At 35.3% G+C, this 27,295-nt stretch overlaps 1 protein-coding gene across 1 annotated transcript; it reads right to left on the bottom strand.

The window, feature by feature from the left end:
• Positions 1-691: 691 nt before the first annotated feature.
• Positions 692-27,041, bottom strand: LOC141555062 (uncharacterized). The gene is made up of 5 exons (XM_074287637.1): positions 26,909-27,041; positions 16,988-17,078; positions 16,441-16,567; positions 11,281-11,391; positions 692-10,464 (listed from the first exon to the last, which is right to left on the bottom strand). The coding sequence occupies exons 2-5, from the start codon at positions 17,018-17,020 to the stop codon at positions 8,294-8,296; spliced, it is 2,442 nt and encodes an 813-aa protein (XP_074143738.1). The 5' UTR covers positions 17,021-17,078; positions 26,909-27,041; the 3' UTR covers positions 692-8,293.
• Positions 27,042-27,295: the final 254 nt, after the last annotated feature.

Below are 27,295 nucleotides of genomic sequence, written 5' to 3'. Positions count from 1 at the left end.
GATCCTTATAAATTGCTGTCCCTTTTTTTTTTTTTTTTTTTTTTTTTAAACATATACTTTGTTGTGAATCTGACTTAAGGTATCCCAGATATGTAACTGGGTTTTCTCCCTCAAAGTCTCCTGGCAAAGTCTCCTATAAACTCATAATCCATGGTGTGCACAAATACTTGAAAGGAGACCTCTGAGAAAATGGAAGAGTGGGGAATCAAAAGAGAACATATTTCCTTAGTTCTCCCTACAAAACATCAATTTACAAAGACTTCTCAAATTATTTGGACTATCAGAAGCCTTGAAAACATTAGTTTTCAGAATAGTATACTGTTTTTGGTTAACAGTAGCAAAAAGAAGAGTAAATCCATATCTCCCATCATATAAATTTCTGATAGAAAAATTAATATAAAATGAAGTCCATAAAATAATTGGTTGTGGAATATATGTATATATCACCATTACAGAGATGTGGGAAAATTTTAACCTCAAATTTTGGGAGATAAAACATAAAGTTGATTATAAAAAAAGACATTCACAACAAAGTGTGATCTAGATTTTAAGACTAGAGAAAAATTTTAAATGTTTCTAATAAAACATTCTGGCATCTGAAATCTGGCAGGATCATAGGCTTTTAAGCAAGAAATCATCTAGTTAAACCCCCTCTTTTTATAGATTAGAAAACTCATACCCAGAGAAAAGATAAGTTTATGTGAGTAAAATTTATTCAATTAGAGAATATAAATGGTCAATTTGAGAGGAAGAGAAAGCAACATAATCAGCCATCTGAAAAATTCATCACAAACTCAACCAGATAAATAAAAATAAAAATTACTTTGAAATATAACCTTAAAACCATTACATTGTCAATATAGTAAAATCCAATGCTTCAGGGACTTGGAAGAAACAGACGGACTATTATACTGCTGCTGAAGCTGGGAAATGGTGTAACCATTTTTTGAAAGTATTATAAATGCTGAAGAGCTTCAAGGTCATGCCGCATGAGTTGTTGCAGAAGCTGGAAATATACAGCATGGAGAAGAAAAGAGAGCAACATATTAGTTAGCTTCAAATATATGAAGGGCTATTATCTAGAAAAGGAATAGGTTTGTTCCATTAGCTCCAAAGGACATAATCAGAAGCAGTAGGGAGAAGCTTCAAAAAGATCAATTTACACAATACAAAAATGAAACTTATTAATGACAAAAGTTATTCAGAGTGGAATGGACTACCTCAAGAATTATTCTCTTTGGATATTTTCAAGCAGAAACTCTGAAAACACTAAAACATACTATGTTGTTTAAAAAAAAAAAAAAAAGTACTTATGGATTCAAATAGATTACCCATGAGGTGCTTCCCAAATCAAATTCCATGATTCTCTGACATACAGTAAAAAAAAAAAAAAAAATGTATATCCTTTGATGCAGGAATAACATTACAAATATTGTAAGGATATTGACATAGGAGACTGAGCTCTACATTGGTAGTAATAGCATTAGTAGTAATGGGGTAGATCTTAGATTTAAGCTTGATAGAAGAAAAATGTTTTTAAAGATTAAAGCTACCCAAAACTGAAAAATTCCCTCAGAATTTAAGAATTGGAAAATTCTAGGTTTTCAAGCAAAGGCTGGATGCCCACTTGCCAAGAATATTGAAGAGATTTGCTGTCAGGTAGGAGATATGGTCTCAATTTATGAGATTCATTCCAAATCTCAGGTTCTGTGGGGGAAAAAAAATTAGATTATGGCCAACAATTTGGAAATTATTTTAACAAATTATAGTATATGATTGTAATTGAATATTATTGTGCCATTATAAGTGCTCAAATCTAGACAGATATAATAGAAGAAAATGTGAAGTGATGCAAAGAAAAAAGAACCAAAACAATAAGCTGACTATAGTTATGTAAATGACACTGGTAACAATTATAATCCAAATTGATGCTCTGCTGGTTCTCAGCTCTTAGTCATCCCTACCATCTGTTGTTCTAAATTTCCAAGCAGTGGAACACTGCTAGAGGAAATCACAACTCCCATGGAAATTTGCGTTACTTTATTTTTATCAGCTCTTATTCATTTTGTCATATCCAACCTCCACGACACTATTTGAGGTTTTCCTGGCAAAGATACTAGAGTTATTTGCCATTTCTTTCTCCAGCAATTTGTAAATGAGGAAACTAAGGCAAAAAGGATCACCCAGATAGTAAATGTCTAAGGCCAGATTCAAACTCAGGTCTTACTCCAAGTCCAGCACTCAGTCCACCAAGCTGATCCTTGGGTCCTCATTGCTGCACAGCAAAACTTTTACCTTTCCTTGCCTCTCCTTAATGGTTGTTCTAAATCTTTTCTAAGGACTCGAATAACTCTTTAATTGCTCTCTGAGCAAACTTCATCCCCTTCTATTTTAGAAAGGAAATAGAAGCCATCTATCCTAAGCTACTTTCCCCCAACTCTGTACTTCAAAAAATTTTCACACATCCCCTTCGCAGGGAAGAAAGAGACCCGTTGTAAAGTCCAGTGTCTCTGTACCCATTGTCCTAGTCAGAATCTCTTTTTCAGAATCTTGCCCTCAAATTAATACCCTTTATCGTTCTCTTTTACTGACTTCAAAACTAGAAAGTTTATCTATTTTAGATTTCTCCATCCCTACCACCCACTTCTTAACAGTTAAGACTATAATGTAGACTGTAATATAATATAGACATTAAGGGCCTATGAAATGACAGACACTGATTGGGGAACTACAAAGGCAGACAAAAAAAGCTATCCTCTATGAGTTTACAATATAATGGTAGAAGAAAACACAAAAAGAAGCTGGAAGGGGATAAGTGAAGAGGAGTGCAGCAGTATGGGAAACAAAGGGATGGCTGCCTTGGAACATCCTCCTTGGAGGTTCTAAAAGGAGCTCTCCACTGCCTGCCCTTCACCTCCAATCAGAGGAAGGATAGAACCCCATGGGCAAGAATTACCAAATGGATTTTGGAGGTTTATGTAATCAAGTAAAATAACAAGGTCCTGAAAAACATGATGTCCAAAAGAGTGCAGTTCGGTTTAGGTCTCATTTGATTTAAACTGCCATCTTCTAGGTTATGAGAGCTCTATTAAATGCTAAGGCTTTGTCATTCTTGAGTTTCTGGCAGCATTAATATAGTTGACTTCCCCCTCTTACAGACACAGTTCTCTTACCTCAATTTCTTTTACTGGATCATCCATTTCTTGATTCCTGGATGCTCTTCTCCCTAGTCTCTTGAAGAGTGAATCAACTCCTATGATTCAACTCTCATCCTTATACATGAATCTCAGATATTTGACTCTTTAATCTCTAATTGCAACCAATTGCTGGATACCCTTCTTTTGGATGACTCATTAGATCTCAATCTCATCTCTCATCCTTATCAACCCCCAAACAATCCTCTAAACTTCATTATTTCTCATGAGATACCACTCTCCTTCAAATAATGCATGCTCATAACCTTGGAGTCATACTTATTAGAATTTCTCTTGAAATACAGAATACCTAACCTCATTTATCTCCCAAATTCGGTTCCATTAAAACAGGATGAAGGTGAGGGGAGATAAGGTAATGGTGTGGGTGCTGAGGAAAGGACTGATGTACAAAATGTAATGGAAATTGAACTGATAAGACTTGTTAACTAATTGGATATAGAGACTGAGGCAGAGAAAAAGAGTCAACCAAGCAAGCCTTTAATAAGCACTTACTATCGGGCTAAGTGCAAGGGATACAAAACAAAAAGCAAAATAGATCTTCTTTCAAGAGAAATTCCATGGGCTGCCAAAATAATCTTTTCTTTGGTCCAATCATGCCACTATTTGGCTCAAAAACTTTCAGTGGCTAACCTGTTATCTCTGGGATAAAATATTTCTAAACTAAGGACCTCCACAACATGGCCCCTACCTATCCTTTCAGCATAATGTTTGGAATGTACTCCATGGTCTAGCTTTCAGAATTCTTTTCTTTAAAAACTCAGCTCAAGTGCCATTTCCTACAGGATGCCTTCCCAGTTGTTAATGTTCTGTCCCGATTTTCTTTTATACATGAATCAGTGTTGTATAAACACATACGCACACACATGCAAAAGAATATATATTTCTTATAACCAGAAATTGTGTATACGTCAATTGTGTATTTATATACCTAGCATTTATCACAGTGCTTTGCACACAACAGGTACTTGGTAAACATGTCATTAAATGCAAAAAAGTACACAAAAGAGGAAATAAAAGTTCAGAAGGGGAAATCACCTTCTGAAAATTGGTATACCCTTTTAAAATATAAAATATACTTAAAATAATAAAGTGTATAGTTTCATGTATAATAATCTCTTTAAAAATTATTTGAATCTTTCATTACAATATAAGTTTTATAAGCCAGATACTCAAAAATAACCTCATCAGTCCTTCAACCATATAAGATATACTTCTATGTGTTTATAAGAATGTCAGTCTTGTACCATATGACAATTTAGTACCATAGATCCGTAAAAGAGAAGACATAACCACTTTAAATACCAGAGGCACCACTTAGAAATATACATGAATTTAGAAAAACATAGCATTTAATTATCCTAGCTTAGCCTTTCTATGACCTATGGCAAGAACAAACACATTTAAGATTTAATATTTCAATCCCAGAACTTGAAATGACATTTTAAAAGCCACAAAATTGGGGTGAGCAGGTGTATCAGACCAGGTATGCAGAGAGAATTCCACTGAGGCCTCTCCATAAATTGTGGACCCCACAATCTTAGAAATCCTCAAGAGAAACAGTGTGACATGGCAGAGAGCAAGATTTGGAGTTAAGAATCCTGGATTCAAATCTCACCTTTTACACTTAATAAATATGAAACTATGGACAAATAACTTTACCTGAGATTCATTTTACTTATTTGTAAAAAAGAGATTATCTACCATACCTTTCTCATCTGTCATACCTTTCCCATAGGGTTAAGTAAGTCTCAAATAAAATTAGGTTTATAAAGTGCTTCTTTAGACCTTAAAGAGCTATATAAATATCACTATTACTAGAAATCAATGCAAAAGAGTTAAGAAAAAATATTTTTACCAAAAAAGGTAATCAAGAGAACATCTGTAACTACCAAACTATATACCTTTCTCATCTCTATAAAAATGTAATGAGATTTTTATAGATAGATAGATAGATAGATAGATAGATAGATAGATAGATGGTATTCCTGATGATAAAATTGAAAAAGAAACAACCTAACATTTACAATTTTCTACAACTGACCATATCTCAGTGGTTAGAAAGAACTGTGAAACAGATTATGGTATTTATTGCTTGTTGATTACAAAAAAAAAAATAATAAATCAAATGATTTGATAGAATATGCAATGTTAAAGTCTTAACCTCAAATAAGGCATCTCATACATGTTACAATCATACAAGAATTACAAGAAGTAATGAAAGTAACTACAAAAATAATTTAATTCAATGATCCTCAGATTATTGTTCAAAAATTAAACAAGTGACATATATGGGCTCCAATGTCATAATGGATGACTTATGTAAAGTTCAAATGGAAAAGCAGCATAACCATAAGGTTATAAATTAATAGTGAAAAAAGACCGTGAAGGTCACCTTATCCAACTGCTTTCTTATGCAGTTGAGGAATCTCAAGTCACAGAGTTCATTCCCCTAAGTTCAACTTCCAATTGATAGTGAAGTCCTCAAGATGCTAATGCTTATACATGGAATATACTAAGCCCCAAATATTGAAAGACCTCAAAAAGATCCAAAACTTAAAAAATTGGAATAATCCATACAGAGAAAACTAACTGCATGAAAAATGCTGATTGTCCAGGCTATGTCATTCAGTTGAAAAGCCTATCTAGTGGATTAGAATTGATATAAAATTATATATCTGAGATAAGAACTATACCTGAAACAGAAAAGAATGTGCAGCAGAGTGGTGGTAATAAAGCCAAAACAACCCAAGTGTTGCACTGGTAACCATAGAATGTTTAAAAAAAAAAAAAAAAAAAACTAGGGGAAAGTTTCTAGCATACTGAGTAGATCCTCTATATAAAAGCTATTAAAAAAGGATCATAAATGAGAAAGGGTAGATGAATTATGATTTACAATAATGAAGAGAATAAATACATCAATAATATTACAGATCCACTGAAGTATAACCATTGAAGTAAACATTTTTTTAAGATGTGGATTCAATTTCTTTTCTTTTTATCATACTGCTTTGCATTTTCCCTTACAAATGTAATTAGAGGGAAGAGGAAAAGGAACAAAGACTTATTAAACACCTGTGCCTGGCATTGTGCTAAGTAAGCACTTTACAAATAATATTACTTTTGATCTTCCTGACACTCCTGAGAATTTGGTACTATGATACCCATATTACAACTGAAGAAACTGAGGCAGAGGTTGTGATTTGCCCAGGGTCACATGGCTATTAAGTATATAAGATCATATTTAAACTCCAATCTTCCTGGTTCAGGTCCAGTACACTGTGCCACCTAACTGCCATTATTCATTGAATAAATTCTTTCTCCATTTATTAGACATTAATCTGTTATGTGTCTTTGATTACCACTCTGGGTTATCTAGACAAATAGATGTTAAAAATGACTTGGATTCAAGACAAGAAGTTATGCTTTTTGTCTATGTATGTGCATCTACATTTATATTAAATATTTGCACACTTGGGACAGCTAGTTGGTACAGTGGATAGAGTATCAGCCCTGAAGTCAGGAGGACGAGTTCAAATCCGATCTCAGAAAATTAACACTTCCTAGCTGTGACCCTGGGCAAGTCACTTAACTCCAATTGCCTTTGAAAAAAAAATGAAAAATATATATATATATGCATAAATGCACACCAATTCCCTGTCAGGTACTATAAATTTGTGAATATGGGTAATCTATCAATGTAGATCACAACTGCTTTATACACCCTAGTAAATGGTCTTCATAAGAAGCTTTGGATTCATTGCTCTGTGAATGACAGAGCACCCATTTTATTGTTCTGTGCAATGATAGCATCAGGATCATATTAGTACTTTATCAGTTTGGTATAAAATCTTCCAGAATTCTGCTGGCATAATTTTTATTTTGCTCTTCAGGCTTTTGTTTTCATCATTTCAGACATGTTATTATACAATTTTCTGTCATAAAATTGTCAGCTTTCTTTTTTCAGTCTTCAGGTAGCTCCAGAGCTATCTCTCTGTGCCCTATCTTCCAGATACAGGTAATATTTGTTTGCACAGCTTCTGAACATTTTCTTAATTGAGTACTTTTCTGGGTTTGTTTTTCTATTCTATCATTTTGTTCTCCACATAAGTATTAGGTTTTTCAGAGATTCCATTGTTTTAAATACATTCTCAATGGAATTTTCCAGAGTTTCATCACCACCTTCTGCTGAAGGTCCTTAGTGGTTCATTGTTCCTTAGCTTCATAATATTTTTGTTCATTTCATCACATCTTTTATTGTCTTCAGAGTGCTTAATATGATGTCTTGTAATAATTTCAGCTTTGCTGCTTCTATGGGTGCTTTTGCACCATATTTTTTTCCTACCTTTTTTGGCCTCACTTTCTTTATAGAGACACTGGTAACAGTTGGGCAGCAATATATTTCTATGCAAGAGAAGTGGCATAAATCAATTATTCAGGAAATGTGTTATAAGGGAAAAATTGGACTAGAACAATACTAATCAACAAAAAATAAATAGTATTTATTACATTGGAAATTTTGTTGCCCATTTCATTACATTCCTTTCCTGAAAACAATTTCATATGAGTTCTTCTGGCAGTTCTGCTTCTCCTTTTGGTGTCTGTGATGTTGTCGTTGAGGAACAGGTTGAGAAAATACTTTGTTTTACAACTTCTCCCCCATTTTCCTGAAAGTTCTTCCTCGAAGTATTTGTGAACTTCAAAGGCTGAAGCCCAACAAGACTTGGGCCAGCTCTGGGAAAAGTAGGTTTTCAAGAGATATACTTTGTATTTGAGGTACCTGAAGATCAGTTACTCCAAAATTCCTGGTTACAAATTGAATAAAAAAGTAAACAGTTTAAAGTATTTTGGGATGTCTTGTCTTATCTCTCAATCCGAAGTTTTAAAGTCACATTAAAAGTATGACTCAAATTTCTCATTTAATTTTATCTCTAGACCTACTTTCTGGCATAACATCAATAATGCTATCCAACAGATGACATGCTACTGAACATTTATCCATATCAGCTTCTTACTAATATGAATTATCTTATGTATAACATAGAACAGTTAGAGGATTTAACACATTATATTCATAGGGACTAATTTGTATGAGTTCTTTGATGTCGAGTAAGAGAAGAGGCCATAAAGAAGGCTTTACCACATTTGTCACATTTATAGGGCTTCTCACCAGTATGAATTCTCTCGTGTGCAGTAAGGGATGAATGTTTAAGGAAGGCTTTTCCACAGTTATTACATTTATAGGGCTTCTCTCCAGTATGAATTCTCTGATGTCGAGTAAGAGATGAGCGGTCAAAGAAGGTTTTTCCACATTCATTGCATTCATGGGGACTTTCTCCTGTATGACTTAGCTGATGTCTCCAAAAGCTACTTCTATGGCTGAAAGCTTTCCCACATTTATTACACTTATAGGGCTTCTCTCCAGTATGAGTCCTCTGATGTTGAGTAAGAGTTGAGCGATCAAGGAAGGCTTTTCCACATTTATCACATTCATATGGCCTCAGTTTAGTATGAATTCTCCGATGTCGATTAATGGATTTTCGGTAAAAAAAGGTTTTCCCACATTCATTACATGTATGGGGACTTTCTCCTCTGTGTAACATTTGATGTATCATAAAGCTACTTTTGGAGTTGAAGGCTTTCCCACATTTGCCACATTCATAGGGCTTCTTTCCTATTTGAATCTTCTCAAGTTCATTAACGGATGAATGTTTAGAATGAGTTTTTCCACATTCATTATATTCATGATTCTTGCTCTTAGGAGTTTCCTGATTTTGAATAAGGGATGAAAAATCCCTACATGCAACATATTCACAAGGCTTCTCTCCATGATGTATCTTCTGATGTTGTCTAAAAGCTGAATGATCAAAGAAGGTTTTGCTACATTCATTACATTCATAATGATTCTCTCTAGTATGGATTTTCTGATGTTGAATAAGGGCTGAATGTTTCAAGAAGACTTTTCTACAATGATTACATTCATAGGGCTTTTTTCTAGTATGTGTTAGCTGATGTAAAGTAAATGCACCTTTCTGTCGAAAGGCTTTTCCACATTCTTTGCATTCATAAGGACTCTCGCCAGTATGAATTCTTTGATGTCGACGAAGAGATGAGCAGTTAATGAAGGCTTTCCCACACTCCCCACATTTGTAGGAACTTTCTCCTGTGTGAGTAATTTGATGTCTCAAAAAACTACTTCGATGGCTGAAAGTTTTCCCACATTCATTACATTCATAGGGCCTCTCTCCAGTATGTGTTAGAAGATGCAAATTAAGTGTTCCTTTCTGTCTGAAAGCTTTCCCACATTCGTTACATTTATAGGGACTCTCCCCAGTATGAATTCTCTGATGTCGACTAAGGGATGAACAATTAACAAAGGCTTTACCACATTCATCACATTCATAGGGTTTTTCTCCAGTATGAATTCTCTCATGTTCAGTAAGGGATGAATGTGTCGAAAAGACTTTTCCACATTCATTACATTCATAATGTTTCTCTCCTTTGTGAGATCTCTGATGTTGAATAATGGATGAGTGGTCAAAGAAGACTTTCTTACATTCATTACACTCATAAGAATTCTTTTCACTATGAATTCTCTGATGGCGACTAAGAGATGAGAAATTAATGAAGGCTTTTCCACATTCAATGCACTTATAAGGACTTTCTCCTGTGTGAGTTACCTGGTGTCTCAAAAAGCTACTTCTAAGACTAAAAGATTTCTGACATGCTATACATTCATAAGGCTTATCTCCAGTATGTGTTAGCTGATGTAGAATAAGGGTGCCTTTTTGTCTAAAGGTCTTCTCACATTCATCACATTCATAGGGCTTCTCTCCAGTATGAATTTTTTCATGTTCAATTAGTGATGAACATTTAGAGAAGGCTTTTCCATATTCATTACATTTATAATGCTTCTCTTTATTATGAGTCCTTTGATGTTGAATAAGAGATAGATAGTTAAAGAATTTTTTCCCACATTCTTTACATTCATGACTTTTCTCCTTAGTGGAATTTTCTGGAATGCTGACTGATAATTGTTTGAAATTGACCTTATGGAAAAGGAATTTATTCCGACTCTCCTCTTTAAAATTTTTCTTCTGCTTCTCCAATTGGCCCTCAGATATATAAACTCTTGCAACTGCAGGATCTAGAAGACCCTCTCTGCGTCTTTCCCTCAATGTTCCCAAGGATTCTTTTTTAGAAATATTCTTCTTTGGAAGTGACCCTTTGGTTTTAGGTTTATTCTCCCAATCTGAAACCAGAGAAAAAAATAAAAGCAAGAAGGTAAGAAAAGAAAACTCTTTTGGGAAGCAGGGGTAGTGGAGAATACAATAAAATGAAAACAAAATAATTTCCACAAGATGTGCATATATGTGTATATGTATGTGTATATATATATTTTTTACTTCTCAAAAATAACCTTATAATCTGGGGAAAAGCTAACAAGTGGAAGAAGAGTAAGATGACAGAAATGAAGGTTTTTAAGTCACTAAGTAAGCAGAAAACAAGATTACCAGCATTTTTATACTAAGTAGAAGAGAAGGTATAGAAATAAAAAAGTATAAATAAAGAAATGGGATAAGTTCTAAAAAAGTAATCTTTTGGTGAGTAAATAAATGGGAAGAAGTGTCCCTAGAAAGAAGAGAAAATAGTTATGGGTAAGTGTGGATTAGCTAGACATAGCTAGATAGGTAAAAAAAAAAAAAAAAAATGCATATATATATATATATATATATGCATACGTTCAAATCCCTTACTACATATTTAACTTTTACCACCTATTCTTCTCATTCTTTCCAGAGACTCCCCCTTCCTTATTTATTTATTGAAAGATCATTTTTTTGGGGGGGATATACATATACACACATGTGCCTACATGAAAAGGAAAGCAGAGGAATCACATTTGAAGGAAAGGTAGTCCGCTCTTCCCACTCTCCCCCACCAAACAAAGAAATAGAAAGAGAGCTTTCCCACTTGAGTCTTAAGGGTTTTGAGCGCTGAGGAGAAATTCCTTTCATCAAACTGTTATTACGTCCAATATATCTCATCTGTTTTGAATCTTACTCACCTAGAGCATTTTTTAGTATATCTTCCCCTTCAGATCTCTGTTGGTTAAATACCCATGGATCTTTCCCTTGCTCCAAATTGAAGATCACATCAGGTTTAGAAATGGAGAATCCTGTTTTTGGAAAAGGATATGAAACACAGTAGTCTCTGTAGGGGACGCAAATGTCCCAGAAGTAGTCCCTCATCATTTGACATGAACCCACTCTCAAATATAGTCATCATCATTTGATCAGCTGTCAAATTTCCATTAAAGGTCAAGGTATGGGTCTGTCTGTTCCCCTCTAGGAAGGTTTTTTTTTTCCTTTGTAGAGATCATAAGGGGCTTAATTTTGTCATTAAAATAAGAGAATTCTTTTCACCAAAACTCCCAAAAAGCTGATATTGATACATCAAGAACAATCAGAAAACTGTACCTCCTCTTCATATGCTCTCATTTAAGCAAAATATGCAGTGGGATAATAATGCCCAGAGACAATGATAAATGTGTATTTACTCTTTCCTTTTTGCTTGGATCCAGACTCATTTTCTTGGAAGTCAATGGGTATTGAATAACTAGGAATGAAGAATACCTAACGAGCTATAGTAATAATGTATTTAAGGTGTCTTTCCAATCTAGTCAAAAAGGTTTAAGACTGAAAAGGAAGGGTGAGAGAAAAAATGCTTCATTATACTTATCAAACTCTAAATGATTATAACTCAAGGAAAAAATAGTAGTAGAAATATCCAGAAATTTACTGGAAACAAAAATTCAAGAAAAGGGCAAGTAATAAAATCCATAGCACCTCATGTATCTATACAAGTATGCTCAAAATATGGGTAGCAAGGTAAACAGAGAACCTAACAGAGGGGTTCTTAAGCTTTCCTGTGTCATGGATCCCTTTGGCAGTCTGGTGAAGTCTGTTGATAGCTTTTCAGAATGTTTTAAAATAAAATAAAACACATGACAAAGGAAATCAATTATACTGAAAATGAAGATATAATTTTTAAATATCCAGTTTTTAATATACAACAGATCTTGTGATATTCATCTGTATTTCTGTAGAGACCAGCTTAAAAATCCTTGAACTGATACAGGAGGCTCAACTGACACTGAGATTTGGAAGAATAGGAGCTATAACTGGATTATGCTTCTAGAAGGGTATATTCTTCAAAAAAAGAATAGTTTGTAAAGGGAATGTGCCTAACTTGGAATAATACTCTGGTAGTTTTAAGGCTGATATCTGAATGAAATGAAACATTCATGTTGGTCACTCAACAGTTAACAAAAGGAAATTAATTTAGCTACAGCAGGGAAAAAATATTCAACAAGGACATGCATCAATGACTCCATGAATTGATTCAGCTCATCAAAACTCCCCTGCCTCTTAATTGCCCAGAGTGGTCCACTAGCTAAGCAAAAGAGAACACCTGGTTCTCCTTGTGGCTGTTTTGTGCTCAGGCAACCATGGAATAATACCAACAGCCTAAACTGAGCCAACTAAGTCATAATAATAACTTTGCAGGAAAAAAAAACTAATCTAACTTTCATGGATACAGGTGGTTAGGATATTGTTACACTCACTCCAGAGAATGTAGCAATATTGTGAAATTAAAAAGAGACATTCATATGAAGAAGTCTAGGAATTAGAGGTAAGAAGTTTGGTAAAAAGAAAAATAACTTCAAAAGGATCAATATTAGTAAAAACACAACTAAAATTGTCACCGAAATATCCTGCAGAGTATCTAAACCAAAATGGAGATAAATAAGTTCAAGCCTAGAACCTTTAAAGTATAATGGATATCTGCTGCAGTTTTTAGCAGAAACAGGGCAGATAACAACTTCTTGACTTGATGTAATAACAGCCTCATCTTTCAAACAATAGAAAAACTAACAAGAGAAATGTCTATTCTATAACCTTTTTCTCACCGATAAGGAAGAATTGGAGACTGGAATGGAAAAGACTGAGAGAAGTGACCATTTCATATTATAATTTCTAATAGAGAATGAGAGGTTAAGTCAGGTAGATTTGGGGAGAACAGATTTCAAAGTGGTCACAGAAAAAAAAAAAAAGTAGTTTCCTACAATTCTATACAGGAAGTGTAAGTACCACAGATAGTCAGGGAACTCTGAGAAAGGTATATTTGAAGCAAGCATACTTACAGCAGGGTGTTTACTCAGTATGATTGATGAGATAATGGTTCTCTAGTTCACATATACTTAATGTGATATAATGATGTAATCACTCTAGTATGATATAATGATATAATTGGCATATACTTAATGTAATGTGATGATATAATCAGACTGAGGTATTTAAGGGCTGAAAGGGCTGAGAGGACTGGATAAGAGAGCTCAAGCTCTCTAGCTCGAACTCAGATGAGGACAGAGACACAGAAGACAGAGACAGAGACAGAGATCTTCCTGGTGGCTCTTCTGCCTTCATCACCCCTCTACCTAAGACCAAGGCTCATCTAGAGATCCTCCAGAGAGCTAGTCCAGACGGTATATTTTGGCACCCCAGTGTTGGGGCTCTAGAAAGCAATAGTACATTTTGTCACTCCAACTTGGGGGCTATAGAAAGCACACTACAAGGAAGCTTTCAATAATGAAATTTTGAAGCCAAATTAAAAGGGGAAGTGTTTAAAGAAACCAATGTGAATGCATGGAGAATTAACTATCTACTTAAGATTTTTGAAAATTCATTTATAGAAAGACATCCAGTAGCAAGAGAAGGTAACAAGAAGATGAATAAGAAAGGTGAAAACAGAATGAGATAAAGCTGTCAAGGAAAGCTAAAGACAACAAAAAAATTTTTAAAATCTATACAGGGGGAAAAGATCAAAAAAGAATAGGACCCCTGTTTGGGAAAATAAAGGGATAATAATAATGGATGATCAACAGAAGGCAGAGCTGCTCGATTTTCTTTTTCTTTTTTGCTTCTGTATTCTCTGACAAGAAGTATCTTTGGACTAGAAATACTGGAACAAAAATCCCTAATAAGGAAGTGAAGCTGATTCCCAAGATAAGGAGTGCTATAATAAGACAATACTCTAACTACTTTTGATGAGTTCAAATCTTTATACCCAGATCATCATCCTAAGGTACTGAAAAAACTGGTGGATGGGAATGCTGAGATACTCAATGATTTTTGAAATATCAGATAAAAAGGAAGAAATACCACAGGATTTTCCAAAAAAGGCAAGATATTGGAGAATGCAAACTATATAGGCCAGTGAACTTACTTTTGACTCTTGAGAAAATTCTAGACAGAAATATAAAAAGAACAGTTAGTGAACATTTAGAAAATACACAGTACAACTTCATCAAAAATAGGTGATGTTAAACTAATTACATTTTTTAATAGGGTAACTACATTGCTATATTGAAGAATACTGTAGATATAATTTATCTAAACTTTAGCAAAATATTTGATAAAGTCTTACCATATACTTGTGGACAAGATAAAGAGATGTGGTCAACCTTGTCTCACTTTATGTAAAAGACAGCATAATTAGAATGATTCAAACTTGGCTAAAAAGCCAAACCCAAAGGATATGATATGAGCTTAGAAGGATGTTTCTAGTGGAGTACACTAGGGATCTGTATTTGGTCCCAGGATATTTAATATTTTTCTCAATGCCCTGGAGATAAGCATAAATGTTTGTCAAATTGGCTAATAACACACAATTGATAAGAACAGCTGACCCACTATTTAACAAGATCCAAAAACTGTTTGATAAGCTGAACATTAAGTTACATCTAAGGAGATGAAATTTAATTAGAGTCAATGTAATCTTAAACAGGGGTTCAAAAATTAATTTCACAAGTACAATATGATAAAATATGTTTAGACTGTGGGTTTCATGAAAAAGAGTTGTGGTTTTGTTTACTGCAAGCTCAATATTGAATCAACAGTATGACTAATATAGCAAATATGAAAACTAATGTGATCTGAGGCTTTCTTAAGAAAGGAATGATATGTTATATTGTATCTAGGATATACTATAACACATTTAACATGTATGGGATTGCCTGTCATCTAGGGGAGTGGGTAGAGAGAAGGAAGGGAAAATTTGGAAAAGAAGTGAGTAAAAGGGATAATGCTGTTTTAAAAAATTACCCATGCATATATATTATCAAAAATTATTATAATTATAAAAAAATTTTAAATCTTCATTGCTCATAAAAAAATAAGAAGGAATCATGATGTGTTTTTACTTTTGTTACAAGGGATGCTCTCTGGGTTGGAGGAAGGTATATATTGGGAAGTGTTGGTGATATAAAACCAAAATACGTCAATCATTTTTTCTGAAAGGCAGTGTTCAATCCATATCAACTTCATTATTTACATCTTGATATTCTGCATCAGTCACTGTGTTAGTCCTGTGGCTACAAAGACAAAAATAAAACAAAATTCTATCCACAAGAATTTTACATCACACTCCACTGGGGAGCTTTGAAACCTGCTGATCTCTAATCTGGTCAAACCATATCTGAAAAATTGTGTCCAGTTCTGGGCACCAATTTTAGGTAGGGCATTGATAAGCTGGAGTGCATCCAGAAAAGAGTGACCAGAATGGGAAAGGGCTTTAAGGTCACATTATATAAGGATAAGTGAAGGAACAAAGATATTTAACCTAAAGAAGAGAAGACTTAGAAAGGGTTGTGGTAGCTGTCTTCAAGTAAGTGAAAGGCTATAATATAGGAAAGAATTAGATTTATTGCATATGGCACCAGAGGATAAAACTAGGAGTAATGTATAGAAAGCGCTGAGAAGCTTGATGGGAAGAACTTATGAACTATTATAACCATATGACTCTCTCTGATATCTCTCTCTTGCCTTTAGTTAGCACTTTTAAATCCATGGACTCTGTCTTGAAGATCTTCTTCCTGTTTTTATTCTTGATGTATCCAGATCTCTCACGGTTTTTATCCTCTCCAGGACACCCCACCCCCACCCTCACCTGGTCCCAAGGTACAGGAAGACCTTATGGTCACCTTCACAGTTACATAGCCATCATTGCCGTTTCAAAGTAGTTCCTATAGGTGTCTATTATATGACTCTTTTTAAGACACATAGCCATAGACATAAATCAATTCAAGTTCTGTATTCACTACTATTTAGCAAAAAGAATTTTTTTTAAAGATAAATTCTGAATCACAAGTAGAAGCCATCCTTACCCAATGAGATGAGGTTTCTATAGTTCTCCAGCATCACATCCTTGTACAAGTTCCTTTGAGCAGGGTTCAGTTGCCTCCATTCCTCCTGGGTGAAGTTCACAGCTACATCCTTGAATGTTATTGATTGCTGAAACAAACATATTCTTGCTCACTCATAAAGCCTTTCCTATCTAATAGGAAAGTATGAAAATAAGAGCATTTGGAGTGACTGATGGGATAAACAGAGTAGTTCGATGATTTTAAAACATCTGAATACTATGGAATATGAAAGGAGGTGCAAGCATGTGACCTGTCAAAGAAAGGTCTCTTAATCCCACATCATCATGCCTACAGAAGAGGTACCCACTGAGGAAAAGTACTTTATAGAGTAAAGGGTATTTCTTATGATGATAGTTATTATGATGCCCTGCATCCACCGGGACAGGCCCAGTTTCTTACTGCTGAAGAAGTAGACTTTTGGTCTTTGCAGCAGAAACAACTAAGCAGAGAAACTCAGGTTGCATGATGAGAAATTAAATTCGGGGAAAAGTGAGGAAGATCAATTCACCTGGCCCTTGGCTGTCAGGGACAAGGTGGCCATTCCTTCTGAGTCTCTGCACAACCTGCTTAGAGAAGAAACTGCATCTCAAGAGCCCAACCTGGAAAAGGAGAAAGGCAATATGAGGGAAATGAGCAACATTCTAGAGCTCCCAAGTAAAAAGTCTCTAAACTCCATCCTTAATATACTTCAAAGAAGTCAAAAGAAATATGGACAAAGCAGCTGCTCTCCTTCCAAGGACCAAAGGAAAGAACCTCAGACACTGAGATCTTCATTCTGTCCCTGAATCAGGAAATCTGGTTTGAATAAACAATTCAACCAGTCTCTCTGATCTTCCTTTTTTGCTTTTTCTTCTGATGAAGCCACTTCATAAAATAGACAGGATCAGAGAAGTAACCTGGATTACAAAATTTTATATTGAGAGCTCGGAAATTGATGTCCAATCCCTCATTTTACAAGTGAGGAAACTGAGGCCTAAAGAAGTGATTTATCTGTCCTGGGTAAAAAAAAAAAAAGGGGGGGGGGAAGTAAGTAATAGATACAGAACATGAATTCAGGTCCTCTGACCTCCTATACTTCCCCCTCTAAACCTTCAGTTTAGGAAAACTAGGAATAAAGAAACCTAAATTACTTTTCTGCCTCTGCTTCTAACTATTCACTTAGCCTTTAACTTGCTATCTCAACACTTTAAATGACTAATAATTGTGATAATAATGATAATAACAAGCATTTGTGAAAGTTCCATTAGATATCAGGCACTGTGTTAAACATTTTACAGATATTCTCTTATTTTAAAAGCCTCATAGCAACCCCACAAAGTAGGTGCTATTATCATCATAGCCATTTTATCAAGGAGGAAATTGAAGACCAACAGAGATGAAGTGACTTGCCCATATTTATAAAGGTCAGATTTGAACTAGGGTGTTCCTAACTCTAATTCCAGGGCTCTGTCTACTGTACCACCAATATAAAAGAATGAGAATGAGTCCACAAATCCCTCATGAAAACAGACTTCACTACTGCTGAATAAAATACCCAAAGTTCATGTTACAGATAATGGAGAAAGGATATGGGAAAGTATGTGAATTATCAAATGTCAGGCAAACAAAAAATTCTTAATACATTATTTGTTCCAATTCTCATTAGCATTGATTTAAGACTAAAATAACATTTCAGACCTGCAGGTTCTCAGGTTAAGCATAAAACCTGTTGTAGAGGGACCTATTCAGATAGATTTTGAGAATACGAGGAATAAGTCAATAGTGCTTTTAATAGGAATGGCCAATAGAGGCTGCTCTCCTCCAATCATTAATTCCAAATGTGTGTGGTTACATATAGAAAAATGGAAAGAGGGTTAGGTGAATTAGAAGATTGTTAAATAGCCTGATGCTGAAACCCCAGATATGTTTAATTAATGAACCCAGTGGGAAACCAAGACAGCCAGCCAGTCAACAATCATTTATTAAGCACCTACTACATATCAGGTACAGAGAAGACAGCTGGAAGACTCAATCAATAAGAGTACCATGAATTCTGGAGAAGGAAATAGCAAACCACTTCAGTATCTTTATCAAGAAAACTCCATGGACAGTATTCTTCAACATGGAATGACTGAACAACAACAATAATATGTGTTAGGCAGTATGCTAAGCACTGCAGATTAAAAGAATGGAAAAAAGTCTTTACTCTCTGATATGCGATCAAGGTCTACTTTCTTCCCATTGATTTTCAATTTGGCTATTTTTAAAATCATTCTCTCTTGTCTGCAAGCATTTGGGTCAGATTCTCCAAGATGGGTCCTTGCATTCTCACTCTTCAGGATGCTATATCTGTAGGTCCCTAACAGAATGGCCAGGCATTGTACTAATACTGCAAGTTAAGACCTTCCTGTTCTGTAAAAACCTTAGGCTGCACTAAGATCAGAAGTACTGAAGTATCTGTCAAATCATTGCTCCTTCCTAGTATTTAGACTATGTCAAGGTGTAATGGGTGTATTTAGATTGGATTCAGATAGATTTTTTCTGCTTAATAGCCAAATGTATCTCTATAGTCAGGATTTAAGGTTCAAAGATACAGCTAAGAGGCAGACTCAATTCAGTGATTTGGTGGTGGTGTTTTTTATTCTGAGTGTGGGGAGAGATAAGAATGTTCAACAGCAGAAAAAATAATACTATGGGAGACAGAAGCATTAAAAATCTTAGGGAGAAGAGAAACATGCTGAGATGTTGTTATAGAAGGTTGGAGGGGATGATATCCAGGGGTGAATAAATTACTTTTATTTTATTTTTTTGCTGAGGTAATTGGGATTGACTTTCCCAGGGTCACCCGGCTAGGAAGTGTTAAATGTCTGAGGTCACATTTGAATTCAAGTTCTCCTAAATGCAAATTAAGACAACTCTGAGATACCACTACACACCTGTCAGATTGGCTAAGATGACAGGAACAAATAATGATGAATGTTGGAGGGGATGTGGGAAAACTGGGACACTGATACATTGTTGGTGGAGTTGTGAAAGAATCCGGCCATTCTGGAGAGCAATTTGGAACTATGCCCAAAAAGTTATCAAACTGTGCATACCCTTTGATCCAGCATTGCTGCTATTGGGCTTATATCCCAAAGAAATACTAAAGAGGGGAAAGGGACCTGTATGTGCCAAAATGTTTGTGGCAGGTCTTTTCGTAGTGGCTAGAAACTAGAAGATGAATGGATGTCCATCAATTGGAGAATGGTTGGGTAAATTGTGGTATATGAAGGTTATGGAATATTATTGCTCTGTAAGAAATGACCAGCAGGAGGAATACAGAGAGGTTTGGAAAGACTTACATCAACTGATGCTGAGTGAAATGAATAGAACCAGAAGATCGCTGTACACTTCAATGTTGTATGAAGATGTATTCTGATGGAAGTGGAAATCTTCAATATAAAGAAGATCCAACTCACTTCCAGTTGATCAATGATGGACAGAAACAACTACACCCAGAGGAGGAACACTGGGAAGTGAATGTAAATTGTTAGCACTACTGTCTATCTACCCAGGTTACTTATACCTTCGGAATCTAATACTTAACGTGCAACAATAAAATTGGATTTACACACATATATTGTATCTAGGTTATATTGTAACACATGTAAAATGTATGGGATTGCCTGTCATCTAGGGGAGGGAGTAGAGGGGGAGAGGGGATAATTTGGAAAAATGAATACAAGGGATAATGTTATAAAAAAAATTACTCATGCATATATACTGTCAAAAAATTTATAATTATAAAATTTTAAAAAATTACTTAACCCTGGTCACACAGCAAAAAAAAAAAAAAAAAAAAAAAAAAAAAGAATTCAAGTTCTCCTGACTTCAGGGCTAGTGCTCTATCCACTGTATCAACTAGCTGCCCCAAATAAATTACTTTTAAAGATTACTTTTTCCTCTGATACAGAAGAGAAGGATTTAGTAGATAAATGTAGGATCACTGAAATGAAAATGGAAATATATTACAAACTCATACTGCATGGTATCAACCTTTTACATAAAGGAAGTAGAGGAAAAATAATCTACCTGGCATAAAATCATAAGCAGGATTCTCTGCAGGTTCTGGTAAGATCTGCTATGAAAAAGGAATGGTTTTTAAAAGTCTGTCAGGAAAAAGAAGCTGCTGGGGGGGGGGGAAGGAACAATTTAAATAATGAAGGTTATTTCTCCCTCCTCTCATTATAATCAATAAATGTTATAGATGGAGTCTGATATGAGAGACATGAATCTGCTGTTCCTGTCACTTTCAGTTCCTATCAACTTCTCACAGATAAGTTTTGTCAAATGAATATTTCCTCTGTGATCTCTGACCCTTGTTCCTTCATCTTGCTGTTTATTCATTCCACTTAAACTAGTACAAAGCTTCTTAAAGTGGGTTGCAATCCTATATGGAGGTCACATAATTGAATGTGGCAGTTGCAAAAAGTTGTCAATACTAAAAGGTTTCTGAATGTATGCAATGCCCAAAAACTAATTCAAAGTCAAACACATAATGTATCCAAGGTATTTCTGGCAGTGCCTATCCATATTGCATCATGTGACTTCATTGCAGCCTTGGTTCTGAACACACAAGATGCATACTTTGCACTGCACTTACCATCACACCACACAATGTCAACAAATACTAGCAGAAACACCTTGGCTCAAGATTCAAGACAACTGTATGTTATAAATTGCTGTTTTTACTGAACATAGTTTTATGCTTTTACAGAAACAAGTTTAATGGAAAATAAAGACTTTTAACATTTTCTTAATGTCACTCCTCAGCATGTTAACTATGAAATTAGTATCTTTGAATTGTATTGTGTTAGAATGTTTAATTTTTAAAATTGCTGTTATTTCCTTCTTTTACAAAAATATGAGTATTTAATTGTAGCAAGTAAAGACAAAATACACAATGAAGAATTATTGTTATGTTGCCCTTTGGAAGGGCACACAAGAAGGGAAGACATATATATATATATATATATATATATATATATATATATATATATATATAAAATCTTAAAAATCAATAAATTTTCCACAAATGAAGGTTTATAGTAGAAAAATTGCATTGTTTTAGCAACAAATGTTGCTAGAACAATGATGGGTGAGAATTTGGATTTGTAGCAATAATTAAAGCTGGGGGCAATGAATTTGTCATTTTTACTCATTTACAATGAATCCATTAGACTGCCACTCACAGCCAAAAATAAATCACTATAGTTAAATGTTGGGATTCTCAATACAATCAAAATAATTAACTTCATTAAAAGCCATGCCTTTAACAGTCAGTTATTTTCAAACCTTTGCAAAAACATGGAATCTGAGTATAAAAGCTTATTATTAAATACACAGATAAGCTGACTCTTAAGAGGGTAAAGTTTAAACAGATTATTGAAAATGAAAGATGAAGTTATTGATTTGACTAAGCAGAAATCTGATTTTGTTAATGTTTTCATAATGACATGGCTTTCAAAGATATATTTGTCAGATATTTTTGAAAAGTAATGATTTAAACAGGTTACTTCAAGGAAAAAATTCTAAGATGTATATTAAAAGATAAAATTGAAAGTTTTAATACAAAATTAATATGTGGAAAAATAGGATGGAAATGTTATTTAGAAATGTTTGTAGTTATACGATTTTAGAATTGAAAATAACCTTCTCAAAGATTTAATTGTAAGTTATGTGATCATCTAAAAGACCTAGAGATAAAATTTCAGAAATATTTCCTTTCAAATTTTGATTCTAAAAAACTAAGTTGCATTTATAAACCATACTCAATTGAAATTAAATGTCAGTTGACTACCTTTAAAATTTCAAGAATTTTTTGAGTTATCAAGTGACATAGGTTTAAAACTTGAGTTTCTTAAAAAAACATTGTTAAATAAATTTTGGCTTGGGATTAGGGCAGATTTTCCAATAATTTCTGAAATGGTCCTAAACATACTCCTGCCATTTTTTATTCATGTATTTAAGTAAAGAGGTGTTTTCGGCATTGACAATTATAAAATCAAAATATAGATCAACTCTGAAAAAAATATTGAGAATGTTCTGTATCAAGATTAAATTCTTTATGTAAAAATAAATAAGCATAACCATCTCATTAAATGTATGGGAATTTGCTTTTGTCTTTTGTTGTTGTTTTTTTTTTATTTTTGCTGAGGCAACTGGAATTAAGTGACTTGCCCAGGGTTGCATAGCTAGGAAGTGTTAAGTAACTGAGGTCACATTTGAACTCAGGTCCTCCTCACTTCAAGGTTGGTGCTCTATCCACTGCACCACCTATCTGTCCCACAAAGAATTGTTTTAAAATAAATTTCCTAATGATTTATTATCAGTAAATGTCTGATTTGTATACGTATTTTACATACCTATATGCCCAGGGTTGTGTAAAAATTTCTCAGGCGAAAAGGCGTTGCTACTGGAAAAAGTTTAAGAAGCCCTGGACTAGTAGACAGACATCTCCTCATGTTCCTTTTTATTTTTCTGTGTCCTTTTATGCATCATGAAGTAGGAATAAGAAAAATGATGTTTAAAGCCCTTTCAAGAATATTTTTCCCTATTCTTCAGTTTTCCTGCCTGATAGGTCTTTATCTGTTTTTGTTTCAGAAATTCTGGTCCATGTTTCTTTTGTAGGTACTTTAAAACATAAAAATTATATTCCATGTTTTTATAACAATTATGTCAAGCCCATCTAACATAGTACAACCATCTTTAAAAGATACCTTTGTCCCTTTCTAGTAGAGCATTTTAAAGTTAATGTACTGAATATGTGGCATTTTAAAGATTTTTTCAAAAGTAAGTACTTTGAAATTTAACCAAAAATGTAATTCTACTGTATATGAGACCCAAAGACTAAATACTGATTATATCCTGACTCTTTATTACTTTAGCCTCTTTTTTACTGTTAAAACCCTCTATAGGTAGTCTATACCTTATTTCTACTTTCTTACTGATCTCTTGCTAACTCCAAATAATCTGATTTTACCCAATATTTCCTCTAATTCTTAAAGAAAAGGGCACATAATCATGCTCTATGAGCAACAGTCTATAAAGAAATGTGCATGTATGTTGGAGTTAACATATGAGCTCCTAGAAGCCACCAGTTCACTCTCTTGAACTTATTTTTTATAATTTCCCTCATACCTAACAAAATAACTAATACAACAGCAATGAAAATTTACAGCAGTTAACCACAAACATATTGAATGAGAATCTGGCTTCTATAGGACTAGTAGAAGGGAGAAGGACTTGAAAGAGAAGGAAATCACATAGAAATTTAGAAAGGGTGGGGTGGAGTGGATTAGGTTTGAGGTTTTAGAGGAGTCTCAGATTTCATTTGAAGAAGAGACACTTGGCAAAATTTGGGGGAAATGAGGAAAATTTGAAGAAGCTCTATTTCTCTAGGTTAAGACTTTATGTTCTGCACTGAGAATTGAGTGTAAATTGTTTGCACTATTGTCTTTCTACCCAGGTTACTTTTACTTTCTGAATCCAATTCTTACTGGGCAACAGGAAATTCGGTTTTACATACATATATTCCATCTAGGATATACTGTAACACATTTAACATGTATGGGATTGCCTGTCATCTAGGGGAGAGGGTAGAAGGAGGGAGGGGAAAATTCGCAAAAGAAGTAAGTACAAGAGATACTGTTATAAAAAAATTGCCCATGCATATGTACTGTCAAAAAAAATTATAATTATAAAATTAATTTTTAAAAAAGACTTTATGTTCTGGTTGTAAAAGAAGCTAGATCAAGGACAAAATGAGGCATGAAATCTGTTCAAGGGTTCAAGAAGGATAAAGCAAAGGCAGTTGGCTTGTCTCACAAGATTAGAAAGAATAAGTGGAAATAGAGTTGAGCAAACTGAGTGTATTAAAAAGTTTTAAGTTTTAAAAATTAATAATTAAAGTATAAATATCCAGAAGCACTTTTAAGACAGAGATGTCAAACGGTTGGCAACTGGCCCAAGCAACTCCAAAAATTCGCCAGTGAATCCCAAACCAGAATAAAATGTAACAGGGAGATAAATGAAAATACAATATAGATGCTGATTTGAGGTTTTCTAGGTCAATATGTGGTCTGCAGGAATCTCCTATTGAAGTATGATACCACTGTTGTTTTTTAAAAGACAATGCTAAAAATCTCAGCCCTTAGAGAAAATAGGAGAAATTGTGCAAAAACTTGCACAGAGAATGCCATATTTACATTTTTTTCCCACTGTGTCTCTTATCTCTGATGATTTCCTAATCAGAGGTACCAGGGCAGCTTTTTGGCAGTTGAGATAGAAACCTCAGTGCACTATACCATTGTATTACCAGCTTTTGGCTTCACCCTGCAATCATTCTTCATGCTTTTCAAAATTGATGACCATCATTCATTTTATTTTTTACCTTTTAGTTTGCTGGTTTTAGATTTGCCACTTTCATTCCACATTAATTACAAGAAGAGTATATTCCCCCAAATAATGTTTATGTTATAATGACTGACTGAAAAACTGGAATATTTACTCTAGAAAAGATTTAGAGAAACACAATTGCTATCTTCAGCAGCAATGACTCATGGGCTGTCATGTTAAAAAGAATATAAATTTATTCTATGTGGTAAGAATCATGGGTGGAAGTTTCAGAGGAAAGATTTGGCTTATTTCTCTTTTTTTAAAATAAATTTCTATTTATGTTTTTTGTTTTCACAGCAGCTACATTTCCCATTGTATCCCTATCTACTTCCTCTCAGACAGCCATCTCTTATAATAAAGTAATTAAAAAGTAGGAAGAAAAGTTTAGAAAAATTAACCAACACAGGAAACAGTTTGACATGATATGCAATATTCCACATCCCAAGCTTCTGGTCGCTTCTCTTTGATGAGAAAGGTGCTCATTACAAATTTTGTGGTTGTTGTTTACCTTGTGGTCATCACGTAAATTGTTTTCAGATCCTGTTTATTTCACTTTGCACAGATTTCCTTAATTAACAGAGTAACCCAAAAGGGGGAGTGAGTTGCTGTGGAATATAGTGTGCACTCCTTAAGAGACCACTAGATGGCAGAGTGGATAGAGAAGTAGGCCTAGAGTCAACGTTCACATCCAGCTTCGCTGTCTAACTTGTGATTCCCCATCAATTAATCTTTGTCTTCATAACTTTCCTCATCTATAAATTGAGGAGAATGATAGCACTTCCCACGGCCATTGTGAGAATAAATGACATAGTATTTGTAAAACACTTTGGATGGAAACCTTAATGGGCTATATAAATGTTAGTTCTAATCATGAGGTGTTATATGGCATGCTTATGAAATGTATGGGTAGCACAAACTTTAAAGGTCACAAAATGCTAACTATCGTTATTATCGTCTCTAGAGATCTTCGTGCAATGGCTCACTTACTGGGATGACATAAAAAAGATTCTTATTCAGGTATAACTTGAAACAGGTCTCTGAAGTTCCTTCCAATTCCAAGAAACTACGCTCTGTGGGAAACGGAGAAATGACGGGTGAATCTGGCCCAATACAGACAACCTTCTAATAATTGGAGCTTTCCCAGACTGGAATAGATGCTTCCTTGTGAGTTACTCATTGTGGAGATATAGAAACTGACGTTAGTTGGCCATTTGGTTACAAATGTTATACAGAACATTCGAACTTCAAGCTAAGACTCCATTATTTAACCTCTAATAAAGAACAGTCCCTTCTGGTTATCCACTAACAACAACCAGCCTCCGCTCCAGGCTCACCACCATCGTCGGGAAAGGTCCCGGCGGACCTGAGCTGCCCGCAGCGTTCATCCCTTTTCCACCTCCAACCCAGAGGCACTTTTATGTCTCTCGTGTACCCTCCCCTTCCTTTTTCTTTCTTTTCCTGCAGTTCCTCCCCCTCTCCTCCCCTTCCTTTCTCTTCCTCTCCTCTCCCTTTTTCTCCCCCCTTTCCTCCTCCTCCCCGCTCTTTTTCCCCTTTCTTCCCCCTCCCCTTCCATTCTCCCCTTCCTCTCCCTGCCCTCTCCCGTTCCACCCCCCCCTTTCCTCCCTCTCCCTTCTCGTGCTCCCCTTCCCCCTCAGCTCCCTGCCGCCCCTCTCCTCAGCCCAGGCCTCCTTCCACTCTCCCCTGCTAACAACAGGGACTAAAGAACAGCTGTTCTGGGGGGTAGCGGGGGTGTCTGGGCCTTTGTCCGCAAAAGAAAAAGGGGGACAGAAACTGCAGCGGGTGTCGTAAGATCTGGGTGTGAATCCTGCTATGCCACTGACTAGCAGTGACGCCTCTCTTGCTGGGGCCTCTGTTTCTCCATCTCTCCATTGCGGCTCCTCACCATCCCTCCTGCACCTGTCCAGGCTCTGCAGAGCCTGCTTTACACACACACACACACACACACACACACACACACACACACACACACACACACACGCACGCTTTTTACCTCAGGCCCAGGACAGCGCAGAGATGTAAACCGTGGGTCCAGTCGGAAACGACTGCGCAGATGTTCTCTGAAGGATGAGTCCCAGATTTCTTCCGGCAGCTTTCCAGCCTCACCTGAGATCGCCAGGTCAGACTCGAAAAGAATTCTGGGAAATGAGGCTAGCTCCAGGCCGCATGGCCCTGTGCCTTCTGGGAAATGTAGGCGCAGATTCCACCCGCACCCCCTCAAAGCTCGGCCCGGAATGGAGGAGCGGAAATGGGAAGGGAGCTGGAGGTGTCACCTTGCCCCTCCCCTAAGAGCCGGATTGGTCGTTTTAGAGAAGGAAACTGAGACTCAGAAAGGGAAAAACAACCCGTGCGACCCCGCTCGGGAGATGGAGGCGGAGCG

The sequence above is a fragment of the Sminthopsis crassicaudata genome, chromosome 2, assembly GCF_048593235.1.
Source record: "Sminthopsis crassicaudata isolate SCR6 chromosome 2, ASM4859323v1, whole genome shotgun sequence".
Lineage (NCBI taxonomy): Eukaryota > Metazoa > Chordata > Mammalia > Dasyuromorphia > Dasyuridae > Sminthopsis > Sminthopsis crassicaudata.
Note: the sequence above shows the minus strand (reverse complement) of the source record. Positions and strands in the feature narration are given on the sequence as shown.